The sequence below is a fragment of the Podarcis erhardii genome, assembly GCF_964252035.2.
Source record: "Podarcis erhardii genome assembly, chromosome: 8".
Taxonomy (NCBI): Eukaryota; Metazoa; Chordata; class Lepidosauria; order Squamata; family Lacertidae; genus Podarcis; species Podarcis erhardii.
Window position 1 is genome coordinate 85,933,173 of NC_138499.1, and position 14,475 is coordinate 85,947,647.

Here is a 14,475-nt window from a genome sequence, read left to right on the forward strand (position 1 = left end):
GCATCAAGATTTCATTTATTATTTTGAAACAGTTGACATAAATCCCATAGCGCATAGGAAATTACAGCCATGAAGTGTATATTGCAGGGGTTTTGACTCATGCAAGCCATCCTGGGTTCCCCATCTGTGTGGGCAATCTGCTTCTACATTTTCAGCCAGCTTGAATGGGCAGATTAATGGGTACAATTAGAAAGCGCCCTCACAGGCATTCAAACTGCCTTCATTATGATGCTCAAGAGGTTGCCTACAGGAGCCTAGTTTTCTGCTGGTTAGCCATCAATACTTGCCCATGCCCAAATAATCGTGGCAAAAACAAAACTGGGCATAGCAGCAAGCAGACCTACTTAGAAAGGTTTAAAGTGCTGACACAATGAGAGGGGTTCAGGGGAGGAAATGGGCTTTCAGCCGTTTAGCAACAGCCACAAAGCAGCGAGATCGGCAATGGGTCCATTCCTCCTCCAAAGGCTATTTCTCCCAAAAAAGAGGTGCCAGAAGTCACCACGAACTCCTCCCTTGTTCTCTTAGAAGGGCAACAGCACCCACCTGAGAGGTGCTGGAGCTGAGCTCCTGCGAGCTCCGGCTGAGAAAAAGCCCTGCTCCTAAGGCATTCCTATTTTGAATTGTAGGTAATTGATTCTACAACACGGAATACAGTGGTGCCTCGCAAGACGAAATTAATCCATTCCGTGAGGCTCTTCGTCTAGCGGTTTTTTCGTCTTGCGAAGCAAGCCCATTGACAGCTTAGCGGATTAGCGCTATTAGCGGTTTAGCGGCTTTTAGCGGATCAGCTGATAAGCGGCTTATCAGTGGATCAGCTGATAAGTGGCTTAGGCTTTAGGAAAAGGGGGGGAAGGGGGGAAAACCCGCAGGAACTCGCAAGACATTTTCGTCTTGCGAAGCAAGCCCATAGGGAAATTCGTTTTGCGAAGCACCTCCAAAACGGAAAACCCTTTCGTCTAGCGGGTTTTCCGTCTTGCAAGGCGTTCGTCTTGCGGGGCACCACTGTAGTTATGTGGATAGACAATTTTAAAAGGCCTCCATTGGCAAGGTTCATATCACATTTGAAGACAGCAGACCCTTGTGACATTTTGGCAAGGTTCTACTAAAACCAGATGGTCAGCAGAATATTAAACATACACAGCAGCTGGGGAGTTAATGGGACCCTCTGCCTCCTGCCATACTGCAAGAGACAGCTTGACCACCACATCTAGTACTTCTGAAAAGGACCTCTGCCATACAGGGGAAACAAGCTGATATTTCCATTTGCAGTGTATTCACACTATTGACTGTAGTGGGGAGGCTTTAAATAACGACAATAAATGGTCAGACCAAGTACCGTATTTTTCGCTCTATAAGATGCACCAGGCCATAAGACGCACCTAGTTTTTGGAGGAGGAAAACAAGAAGAAAAAAATTCTGAATCCCAGAAGCCAGAACAGCAAGAGGGATCGCTGTGCAGCAATCCCTCTTGCTATTCTGGGTTCTGGGATAGCCGTGCAAAGCCTGCATTTGCTCCATAAGATGCACACACAGTTCCTCTTACTTTTTAGGAGGGGAAAAGTGTGTCTTATAGAGCGAAAAATACGGTAGCTAAAATGTTTGGAGTTCAAGATCTACGCTGAGCAATCAAAGAGGCTCTGCACAGCTGTAGGCTGCACTGCCGAGAGTGGAACAGGGTTAAGCCTCAGCTGCTATCCAACGAGACACTTCCCCTAGTGCAAGGAGTTTTAGCTGTGCAATGGAACTGGCCTGCATTCTCCTCTCCACACATGCCCCTGAATTTTTCTATTGGAAAATGACTGAGAAAGGACTAACTTTAACAAATGCAGAAACTTGTTTCCAATGAGGAAGTTAAGCACTCTATGTATAGTCACTGCTCTTAGGGAACAAGATTTTAAGGTGTTCTACAGAGGACACTTTACACCTATTAAAATTACACAAATGCAACCCTCAACATTTCCAGATTTATTGTGATATTGCCAAGCACCGGAGGCAAATGACTTTTGAGGACAGCGGAGTTGCTGAAAAATTCAAGTCCTTTGGCAACATGGTTTCATAATTAAAGACGCAATTTGCTGCCAACACCCTTTGGGAGCCCATTTGGAATATTCAAAAGAGGTCACCTGTGACTCTATCAGGCTTGTATCTCTTAGTCATCAAAACCTCTTTGCAAAAAGACGGAATTTTCAATAACTCCAGCACACATGAAAATCATCTGCCCTTGATTCTTAATCTGATTCCTACAAATATGGAGAACTGTTTATTTGCTGTAGCTAAAATAGAAATTTACAGTGAATGAAGAAACTGCTCCATCTAATGGGATGAGAATCTGTTTTAATATTAGAACAATTCTCAAACGTTCCCTTTGATTTTGTTACCCTAATGGGACAGTCATATTATTAAAATTAAGTTTGATTCGTGTTTATAATTAGACAGATTTTTATTTTTGTTTATGGAGTTCTTAACAAAGAAGGCTCTTCAATCATCAACTTTTATTTGCTGGTAATAGGTTTGATAATTCTGAGTAATGAATGGCATTTTATATTCAGAGACAGGTCCTGGATGGTTATTCTGTTGTAGCAGTCTCTGATTATATATTCATATGGATTAAGTCTATAACTCTCTCTTCTGAATATTTCCCAATATTTTTTTAAAAAAATGTTTCAGTAGTGCAGTAATTTTTAAAATGTGTAATTTATTCCACAAGCTGGATACAGTTCAAAAATTGAGAACCTGCTTTAGTGTCAGAAGAAATAACCTTGAAAATAATAAGCTAAAACACATCTCGACCTGTTCAGGGACTGTAGACGAACCACCCCAAGGGCCTGTCAATGACCTTACCTTTCTTATCTTACTAGAAAAATGCAGTACTGCACTCTGTCCATCATAAACTTCAAGGACCCTTTTATCCACTTCCAAGATTCTGCAAGAGGACATAGCTACCTTTCTGATGCCTTGTGTTAGTTTGCAACTATTTATTTATAGCAGGGGATACTGAGAAATCAGATCCTGTAAAATTAACCTAAGCCTTGAAAAGCACATAGAACTGAAAGAGGAAGCAGGAAAGAATGTCGCTCTTCCAACTTCCCCCTTCCGCTCTATTAAAAAGCTAACCATCTTCCCCACCTCATCATCAAGGGACCAGGGAGCAGATGTGGGGTCAGAGCCTTCATAGGAACTGGGCAAGACCTCAGGTGCCATTGTGTTGACAGGAACCATATGGCGATCCATGCTTTATAGAAGCTAGCCTACCCTGAATGAGAACAGGTCACACACCTCACTGCGTCAAGTGAAATGCCATGCAACAAGGAAAATGGGAAGGGACTGTTCAGCTATAGCATAGGAGCCTGAATCCAAAAGGACACTGCCAGAACTGAAGGATATTTTTATTAAGAAACCAGAAGCATTTTTACTTGGCATTGTAGGAGATGATATAAAAAGAAAGGGCTGTAAATTATTTCTATATGCAATGACGGCAGCAAGAATATTACTGGCACAAAATTGGAAACAAGAAGAATTACTGACAAAAGAAGAATGGAGGATGAAACTGATGGACTATGCAGAATTAGATAAATTAACAGGAAGAATTCGAAATCTGCGGGACCAGAGATTCACAGAAGACTAGCATAAATTTACAGACTATTTGGGAGAGTAATTGTGATGATCATATTACGCTTGTAGGTTTGCGAGAAGTTTTGTAAGGTGGATTATTTGAAATATTGCAAAAAAAAAAAAGGTAATGAGGGGGACTGTTAGTTAAGATAATTAAAGGCGATAGGAACTTAAGAAATGCAGAATAAGTGATAAGAATGGAAGACCATCAGAGGGGCTGATGGAAGTCCAAAAAGATTGTATAAGATGCGAAGTTCTGTTGTATCAATGATAACTAATATGTAAAAATTAATAAAAATTATATTTTTTAAAAAAAGAACTGAAGGATATTGTTTGCTTGTTATCAGGAATTGGTGGCAAGTTGTTTGGGCACAGGAAGCAAAAAGCATCACTTTTCAGGCTGAAGGCAAAGCTCAACTTACAAGCAGTGGTCTTCAGCAAACATCCGATGTCTTTGCCATTCTTGTTGTCTTTGTTTTTCTTCAAGCTTGTTGGCCTATAATAGGAAAGCATCAAAACAATGTGTCATCTCAGCAGGTAAAAAATAATTAACAGAGGTCACCCAGAAGCTAAACACACACATGCCGAGAGAAGGTCCAAAGATATAAAGTTAATCTTGATTCACTGCAGCTGTATTTTTCGGCGATCTTCTTGTCCCTTATTACAGTGGTACCTCGGGTTAAGTACTTAATTCATTCTGGAGGTCCGTTCTTAACCTGAAACTGTTCTTAGCCTGAAGCACCATTTTAGTTAATGGGGCCTCTTGCTGCTGCCGCGCCGCCGGAGCCCAATTTCTGTTCTTATCCTGAGGCAAAGTTCTTAACCTGAAACACTATTTCTGGGTTAGCAGAGTGTGTAAAAAAGTACAGTGGCGCCTCGCAAGACGAATTCGTTCCACGAGTCTCTTTGTCTTGCGGTTTTTTCGTCTTGCGAAGCACAGCTATTAGCGGCTTAGTGGCTATTAGCGGCTTAGAAAAGGGGGGGGGAGAAAAAAAACTCGCAAGAACTCGCAAGACGTTTTCGTCTTGCGAAGCAAGCCCATAGGGAAATTCGTCTTGCAAAGCACCTCAAAAATGGAAAACTCTTTCGTCTAGCGAGTTTTTCGTCTTGCGAGGCATTCGTCTTGCGGGGCACCACTGTACCAGGGTTTCATTCCTAGCAGTTTGTGGGATGCTGGTCAGCTTTGGACTCAGTGCTGATGGTTTAGTATAGATCCTTCCTTCCCTCTGTCTGCTGAGGATATTGGAAGCTTTGGCTTATCTTTTCAATTAATAATGGTTTGATATTCTGGTCAAATGCAAAACCATGGTTAATCTTAACTATGGTTACTTTAGGGATCTTCCCCGGGTCATAAACCATGGCTTAAAGTTGACTTTCTTCCAGGGTGGAATTGATTTAAATCACGATTTAAATCATTAGTCAGTAAGACTTGATTTAAATCTTTTTTCTTTTTCTTTTTCTTACAGAAAGACTCATTCTTGCTGGTATAATCTTAATATTTACAACCATTTAATACCATTCTTGCTGGTATAATCTTAATATTTACAACCAGAGGAAGGTTTCATTTTTGGAATAATAAATTTTCAGAGTAGTTTTCAATTACTTGACTGTTAGGTCCAGTCGCGGATGACTCTGGGGTTGTGGCGCTCATCTCACTTTATTGGCCGAGGGAGCCAGTGTACAGCTTCCAGGTCATGTGGCCAGCATGACTAAGCTGCTTCTGGTGAACCAGAGCAGCACACAGAAATGCCGTTTACCTTCCCACCAGAAATGCCGTTTACCTTCCCACCAGATCGGTACCTATTTATCTACTTGCACTTTGATGTGCTTTCGAACTGCTAGGTGGGCAGGAGCAGGGACCGAGCAATGGGAGCTCACCCCGTCGCAGGGATGTGAACCGCCAACCTTCTGATCGGCCCTAGGCTCTGTGGTTTACTTTACAACTATATTTCTATCAAGTAGCATCAGTTTGTTTGAAGGGCACACCCACATGCCCATTTGCAAGGGGTACACGAGGGGGGGAAAATGTTAAAATGGCCTGAGCGGGTCTTCTTACTTTCTCTCTCTGGATCATTTTCATTTTTAAAATGTCAGCTTCTTCAGCTTCTCTTTTGCGTTTTTCATATTCTTCTTTCTTCAGCTACAAGGAGAGAGAGAGAAAGTTCAGCCACTTTACAGACCAGACACCTGCAAGCTAACTTTTACCCTTCTCACATTTCAGGGAGGAAACTGACAAACAGAACCTCGAAACCCAAAAAAGTATTTGCTGGCGAATGTAAACGTGCTATCGAATCCAATGTGCACCTTAATTTTCGCAACGTAATTTGACCAAAAAATGGTGAGCACTAGATTCAAGTAAATAGAGCATTTTATGGCTGTAACAGCTGATCCTTTTAGATTTGTCAGCAGCCTTTGACATGGTTGATCATGATCTTCTGGACCACCGCCTCGCAGACGTGGGGATACAGGGCATAGCCCGTAACTGGTTGTGCTCTTTTATCTCTGGTCGGGGACAGAGGGTGGCACTAGGGAGGGAAATGTCGTCGCGCCACTCCTTGGTGTGTAGAGTGCCGCAGGGCACAATTCTCTCCCCGATGCTTTTTAACATCTTTATGCGCCCCCTTGCCCAGATTATCCGGAGCTTTGGGCTGGGCTGTCACCAATAATAATAATAATAATATCTTTATTGTCATTGCCCCCTCTCGGGGACAACGAAATTACTTGGCTGCTCCATCCACCCAGGTAGGGCACTCCACTCAAAATCAGAACAACTATAAAAACACTAATTAAAACAATATAATATAATACAGCAAGGAAGATTAGATGACTTTCAAAGTCCAGGTTTCCCATTCAGGGCCGAGATCGCTCTGGAGAAGAAGCTGTTCTTGAGACGGCTCGTTCTTGTCATCATCGTCCTGTATCTCCGTCCCGACGGCAGGAGCTCGAAGAGACAGTGACCAGGATGCGATGGATCTTTTACTATGTCCAGTGCCTTCCTATGGCACCTTGTGGCATAAATCTGCTCTAAGGTGGAGAGTGGGCAGCCAACAACGCTCTCTGCTGCCTTCACAACTCTGCACAACGCCATCCTGTCCTGGGTAGTACAGCTTCCGTACCACACACATAAGCCATAAGTGAGCACGCTCTCAATGGCACAATGATAGAAGGCAAGCAGCAGTTTCTGCGGAAGATGGTTTTTCCTTAGGATTCTCAAAAAGTACAGTCTCTGCTGCGCCTTCTTCACAAGCCCCCTTGTGTTGACACTCCAGGACAGATCCTCTTGTAATTCAATACCCAAAAATCTGAATGTTGTTACCCTCTCCACACAGACCCCATCAATCAAAAGTGGCTGGACATTGCTCTTCTGTCTCCTGAAGTCCACCACAAGCTCCTTTGTCTTCCTTGTATTTATGAGCAAGTTGTTAGCTCTGCACCACTCTGTCAGCCGCTCCACCTCATCTCTATAGTCTGTTTCACCCTCCCTTTCAGAGATGAGCCCAATCACGGTTGTGTCATCTGCAATATGCTGATGACACTCAGCTCTATCTGCTGATGGATGGCCACACCGACTCGACCCCGAACACACTGACCAGATGCTTGGAAGCTGTGGCTGGATGGTTTCGTGGGAGCCGATTGAAACTAAATCCTTCGAAGACAGAGGTCCTATGGCTAGGTCGGGATGGCATGGGGATGAGGGACCAACTCCCTTCTCTTGCGGGGGCCCAATTAGTGCCATTGCCTTTCGTTAAGAGTTTGGGTGTAATCCTTGACGCCTCCCTTTACATGGAGGCGCAGGTTACAGCAACAGCCAAGCCGACATTTTTCCACCTTCGCCGCATCAAGCAGTTGGTCCCTTACCCTTCCCGCCCTGACTTTTCAAGCTGCACTGGCTCCCGGTGGAGTACGGGGTCAGATTTAAGGTGCTGCTTTTGACCTTTAAAGCCCTTCAGAGCCTAGGACCCTCGTAACTACGGGACCACCTCTCCCGGTATGCCCCACGGAGAGCCTCAAGGTCCATAAATAACAACACCCTAGTGGTCCCGGGCCCTAAGGAAGTTAGATTAGCTTCAACCAGAGCCAGGGCCTTTTCAACACTGGCTCCTGCCTGGTGGAACGCTCTGCCTCATGAGACCAGGGCCCTGAAGGATCTGATTTCTTTCCGCAGGGCCTGTAAGACAGAGTTGTTCCGCCTGGCCTTTGGCTTGGAGCCAATTTGATTCCCTCCCTCCCTCTCTCTTTTCTTTTTTTCTTCTTCTTCTTTTCCTTCTCCTCCTGCGATGAGGCTACATTTTAATATTTTAATGTTCCATTATTTTAATGTTGTAGTTTATTTTTGTTTTTAAGTTTGTAATCATTCATCTTGTTTTTATTATTGCTTGTAAGCTGCTCTGAGCCCGGGCTTGGCTGGGGAGGGCGGGGTATAAATAAAAAATTATTATTATTATTATTATTATTTGTTTTTTAACAGACACAGACACACCCTGGGACCTTGTGGTAAACAGCAGTTAAGGAATCTTGTAAAATAAAAATTAAAGGATAATCATTGAGTTCAGAAATTTCTGCTTCAGAATTTTATCCTTTTGTAACCAGTGTTTCCATGCACTTGTTTCCTTTACAAAAAAATTTTAAAAAGTAAGGTAAGGCAACAAATTCATCTCCTGGTTCCACGCTGTGACCAAGGAACTGCCAGTCGCATCCTGCCTGACCTTTTGCTGGTATTTAGATTGGATGTGCTCAAGTTGCTGTTTCTGCCTCACTTCGGCCTCCGATATTCTTCCACCTATAAATACAAAAATGCATCATCTGTTCTGAAGTTCACTCTCAACATAATGGCATTATCAGAGGCAGCACTAAACTACATTGCAGATGCAGGGACGTATCCAGGACATCCCCAGTGAAAGTTTACAGGGAGACAAAACCCCACCTAGGACAATATATTTAATTCTCTACATAGCACTATCCGTTAGTTTGGGAGAGGAAGATGATGTTTAACCCTGTATTGTTCTGCAAGGCGATTACTTTTAATTTCTGAGTTTCTTGCCTTTTTTCCTTCCCTAGTTTTTGCAAGCCCCACCCCAGGACAGACACTGGGGAAGTTTTGAAGGCTGTCCGTGGCAGAGGCTATTCACCACTAACCCCCCCCCCCCCCGGAAAACAAGTAAACATTAAAGACAGGAAACTTGTCCTTAATGCTGGAAGAGGCCTTTGTTGATTGGCCTCTTCCAGCTCAGAAGCTCAGAAACTTTCGCTCCCCTTAAAAAAAAGGTCAACATTTTTGCCCTGCACCCCAAAATATGGGGTTGATCACTGCCAGTTTTTAACTCTGAGTAGATTGCAGTCTCTTGAGAGCTGGCCACTGTAGCGATGATCGCAGTGTGCGGAGCACACTCCCCACCCGCAGGCAGCCTCAACCTGCCTGCACGTGTGACCTTGGGGTGCGGGGCACACTGCCCTTCACAGATAAAGCCACAGCTGTCTGAACATCGTGCCTTCTGTCTAACCTTTTGCGGTCTCAGTAGTCTGTGGTGTCCTGTCTGTAACCTTTGTCTCTGAGACCTTTGTCTCTTTTGTCATACATTTTGCAAGGGGAAAATGACACGGTGGAAACAGGTGTCAAAATAACTTTGTACCACCCCATGATCCTGGGACTGGAAAATGTGTAAAGGTCACTGCCCAAAATGTATCTGCCTGGGTTTGCATATTGTGTCAATAAAAGGAGCCTCCACAGAGCTGGCGGGCAGCTTGCTTGCAGCTCATCTGTGCACAGCTCACCTGCATTATCAACTCCTGCCTCATGTCCTTCACTTCAGGCCACCCTTGATGTAGATCTTAGGCATGAGAAGTAAAGGTAAAGGGACCCCTGACCATTACGTCCAGTCGTGACCGACTCTGGGGTTGTGGCGCTCATCTCGCTTTATTGGCGAAGGGAGCCGGCGTACAGAGGGACCAACTCTGGGGTTGCGGCGCTCATCTCACTTTACTGGCCAAGGGAGCTGGCGTGCAGCTTTCGGGTCATGTGGCCAGCATGACAAAGCCGCTTCTGGAGAACCAGAGCAGCGCGTGGAAACGCCATTTACCTTCCCGCCGGAGCGGTACCTATTTATCTACTTGCACTTTGACGTGCTTTCGAACTGCTAGGTTGGCAGGAGCAGGGACTGAGCAACGGGAGCTCACCCTGCCACGGGGATTCAAACCGCCGACCTTCTGATCAGCAAGTCCTAGGCTCTGTGGTTTAACCCACAGTGCCAGCCGCGTCCCTAGGCATGAGAAAGGACACTGCAAATGGAAATGAAGGTTCCAGGAGGCATAATGTAGCACTATACAGTATTAAATTCTGCTTCCAGCAGAATGCCTCTGCAGCACTGAAGAGCTCTCGTGTGGAAGCAACCTGACTATTGCTTAGTCAATGTTTGAAGCAGATATTCTGGGCTTCTGCCTCTACTCAACACATCATTGCTATTTTCCATCACTTCCGTCAGTTTATTTAAGCTATTCAATAGTAAAAAATTGATATTCCAGGTAAGTTTATGAAGTACATTATATGGTTGACTCAGGGCAAAATGCTAACATGGCCACAATCACTTAACGCAAAGTGATAAACAGTTCCAATCAAGTTTTTCAGGCACAAACTATTTATAAACCCATGCTAGTTATTGCTTGGGACTCCATTACGGAAGAGACAATGAGTTCTGTGATCTTATTTGCTTTTATCCCTGGCTCTGTAGATCAGCTAGACACTGGAGCTGCCTGCCTGGGTGTCAGCTGTGGACATGGAATATTTCAATAATTATGGGAATTCCTACACTATTTGTTCAAGGTTACCAAGTGTGTGATATAAAGCTTCAAAGTTATAGAAGCCTGATGATCTGGCCACTGAAGCTTCCATTTCCCCAAAGAGAGGAAGTTTTAATTCCCACAACAATCGAACAGTGGGAAACAATCAGAATTCTTCAAAATAAGCTAAGAAAAACACAGCATCTCAAATGTCTTTCCCTTTCCCCCCCTTGTTCGCTTACCCAGTTTCTGGGGTGTCAAGGTAATTAGCCCGGGCCTGTGCCGTTCCTTCCATTTCTCCAGGTCTTCCAACTCTTTGGTAGCAACTGAAATATGGTAAGTGAAGCAAAGAGTTAAAATACTGCAAGGAACAGGTATCAGGCCAGGCTGAAAATAAATGGCCCCCACATGTCTCACAAGGTTAGTGTCAGTGGTCACTTGGTGGACTCAAGTGCTGCTTGAGGCAAAATGGGAATGTGTCACCACACTGGTGGCAAGATGCCCACAGGGGCTTTGGCGGCTCAAGGCAGTCACCCCACCTTGCCTCATGGGTGGGCCGGCCCTGGAGAGCAAGGCTCTGCCACCCATCGACACCCATGACTTCTATAGGGAACTATAATTTGCAAGAGTGAACTTTAAGGCCACTTGCAAGGTGTAGGCTTGCTTCCAATGACACGTTTGTAGGATTACACTGCAATAGCTGAAGTCGGTCATGATACCCTGACCACAGGGGCAGAGGTCTTGCAGAAGTGAAAGGAGTGAGATCCAATTCAGTCAATGTTTCAGTGGATATACAAAATGCAGAAATGAGGTTGTAGTCCTCATAATACTTTCAAGACAGAACGGAAAGATCTCATCGGATCCACCCATGTGCAATTGAATTGCAAAGTCTGTATGTTTGTTTATACTTTAAAAACATATGAGTTGCCCAATAAAAATATTTTCTAGCTGAGAAAAGCTATAAAAAGGTAAAGGTAAAGGACCCCTGACAGTTAAGTCCAGTTGCAGACGACTCTGGGTTGCGGCACTCATCTCGCTTTACAGACCGAGGGAGCAGGTGTTTGTCCACAAACAGTTTTTCCGGGTCATGTGGCCAGCATGACTAAGCTGCTTCTGGCACAACGGAACACCGAAACCAGAGCAGCGCATGGAAACGCTGTTTACCTTCCCACCGGAGCGCTACCTATTTATCTACTTGCACTTTAACGTGCTTTCGAACTGCTAGGTTGACAGAAGTTGGGACCGAGCAACGGGAGCTCAACCCGTCACGGGGATTCGAACCGCCGACCTTCTGATCGGCAAGCCCAAGAGGCTCAGTGGTTTAGACAACAGCATCCTGAAAAAAAAGCTATAGAGCACACCAATTAGCAGGTGCACTTTGTTAAAATTGAAGCATAAGGAGCTGCCTGTTACCATTTACTAATCTAGCCCAGATGGTTTAAAGCATCTGCAACTTCCTAGATTAGCGACACCCATCCTCTTCTTGGGCCTTGTCAGCAAGAAGGAAGACTTGTGAGGAAGCATCTATTCCTGCCCACAAAGGCAACATACAACCCAGGAACTATGAAGAGGTTCGTCAAGAGGATCATGTACTTACTTTTCTGTAACTGATTCCTCCTTACTGGATTTGGAGGAATCACAGCAAAGGCACCCAGACTAGGGAGGTTGCAGGTTGGAAGAAGAGACACGGGAGGGAGAGAGAGAAAATACATTACTATCTAGCATTCACTAGATGTGTCTTTAGATTGTTGTAGATTTTTAGTTGTATTTATTTCATTTGAGACAAGGACATTCATATGCCACCCTCCAAAACTATTTCTTGCACAGATCCAGTCTTTCCCCTCAATGGAAAATGATGGTGATGGTTGCTATGAAATATGGCAACCATATTTCTTAAGAGTAAAAAAACCCCAATGTTTTACTCATAGTAGAATTACTGAAAGTAATGGGCATAACTTAGTCATGCTCATTAATTTCAATGTGTCTCCTCTGAGTAAAAACATGGGTACACATAGAGTACACATTGCTATCCGGTGCACTCCCACTATTTTTGAAGTCATATTTACACGTTACCTACAATCCATACCGAATTTGTAGGTTCTAGATCAGGCATAGGCAAACTCTGGCCCTCCACATGTTTCAGAACTACAATTCCCACCATCCTTAGCTAACAGGACCAGTGGTCAGGTATGATGGGAACTGTAGTCTCAAAACATCTGGAGGGCTGGAGTTTGCCCATGCCTGTTCTAGATAACCACTGGTATTTGATGTGTTTTTCTTCAAACCTGCTTCAATGCAACTAGAAAAGCTGGGCCACATTCTCATGTTGAATCTGGTGTGTGCATTTGAGAGAATCATTGTGCACATTCAGATGAATGAGCATTCACAGGCGATACCTTCATGAACAGGGGTTCTGTGTGAGCGCGCATTGCAGGGGCAGGAAAACCAAGCAGGTAACACTTGTTGGGTGAAGACATCCCTGACCCCTCTCTGGTGTGTACAGCAAAGGGCAAATGTGAATTGAAATGGCAGAGGGAGAAGGTAAATTACTTCAAAGTTTAAGCCATTACAGTGGTGCCCCGCAAGACGAATGCCTCGCAAGACGAAAAACCCGCTAGACGAAAGGGTTTTCCATTTTTCGAGGCGCTTCGCAAGACGAATATCCCCTATGGGCTTGCTTCGCAAGACGAAAACGTCTTGCGAGTCTTGCAATTTTTTTCGCTTTTTTCTCCCTTTTTCTAAGCCGCTAATAGCCGCTTAGCCGCTAATAGCCACTAAGCCGCTAATAGGGTTGCTTCGCAAGACGAAAAAACCGCTAGACGAAGAGAATCGCGGAATGGATTCTTTTCGTCTTGCGAGGCACCACTGTAATGTGTACACAACCACAGCTCAATACCATCCATAGTTTCATTTTGCCAGCTATGAAAGATACAGCTGCTTCTCTCCCGAAATGTATGAAGCTAAATAAATCTGAAAGAAAACTCCAGAAAGAGAAGCCCTAAAGAAAAGAAAAAAGTCTCACTTGGGATCAATTTAATTGTATACTGCCTTGGAAGCATTATCCTGAAGCACGGGCTATAAATAATTATAGTAAGTAATATATAAATAGTTCGTTCATATTTCTTTTAATTAGTATTTATCAGAAGAAATATGAACTTAAGCATTTTCAGAATGGCTACCCTAGCGCTTCTATTTGCTTCCTTACCTATTCTAACCTCTCCGGTACTTCGCACAGAATACAAATTTTTTCCTTCACCACCACCCTACTTGAAGTTATGCTGCCTTCTCCCTGCTACAGAGGAAGGAGAGTGGTGAATGTCTCCTTACAGATGCTTCTGAAGTCGGAAGGATATATTTTTATTTCCCAGGACAAAACTTCCTAGATCATAATCGTAATGTCTGCTGCCAAGCGCAGTAGCAGAACTCTGTCACAGCTTGGCCAGATTCTCATTTCATTTCCTTGGCATCAAAGTTAAAGGCTTGTGTAGCTTTTGGTAATAGCAAAAGATAGATTCTAGCATTTTATATTTTTTTTAGATATGAGAAAGTTGTGGCATACACAGGAAATGTCAGCACATGGGGAAAAGGCAACAAATCTTATTTTATTATGCAGACAGAGGCCTTCGCTCAGTTCTGTGAGACGCTTACAGAACACCGCCTGGGAACAAGAGCCCTTCTACACAATCTGTCAAGGAAAGATCCAAATACATTTAACACTTTGTATGACAGCTCTGCAAGTCAGCAAGAATAGCAATGACACCTGTACGGAAAGGAGAAGCCAAAGTGATTTATAAGTTGGAGCACAGAAGGAAAGGGTTGCCAAACACTAGCAGAGAATTAAAGAGATACCCAAAGACTAGACTGCACACACCCTAATTTCCTTTTTTAGTATGATATCCCTGTTTATTGCACATCATTAGAGAGTGATGATAACATATAGTGCATCTAAACTCAGCAATATTCTGAGTTCGGTGGGGGAATTAAAAATGCAATGTGGCAGTTTGACCTAATTTACCTTTGTTGCAAAACTGCTGCATTTTCGCACAATACAGCTCTTTGCTGACCCTTTTCTATATGACACGTTTTCAG

The 14,475-nt window shown here is 43.9% G+C and overlaps 1 protein-coding gene across 3 annotated transcripts in view; it reads right to left on the bottom strand.

Moving 5' to 3' along the window:
- Positions 1-14,475, bottom strand: part of EPSTI1 (epithelial stromal interaction 1) — a 44,246-nt gene that overhangs the window by 12,097 nt on the left and 17,674 nt on the right. For all 3 annotated transcript variants that reach the window (XM_081872879.1, XM_081872880.1, XM_081872878.1), the window contains exons 2-6: positions 11,984-12,042; positions 10,629-10,712; positions 8,319-8,392; positions 5,669-5,752; positions 4,035-4,108 (exon numbers count right to left, since the gene is read on the bottom strand). In XM_081872879.1, coding sequence (XP_081729005.1) covers positions 4,035-4,108; positions 5,669-5,752; positions 8,319-8,392; positions 10,629-10,712; positions 11,984-12,042 — 375 coding nt within the window. The remainder of the gene's footprint in view (positions 1-4,034; positions 4,109-5,668; positions 5,753-8,318; positions 8,393-10,628; positions 10,713-11,983; positions 12,043-14,475) is intronic.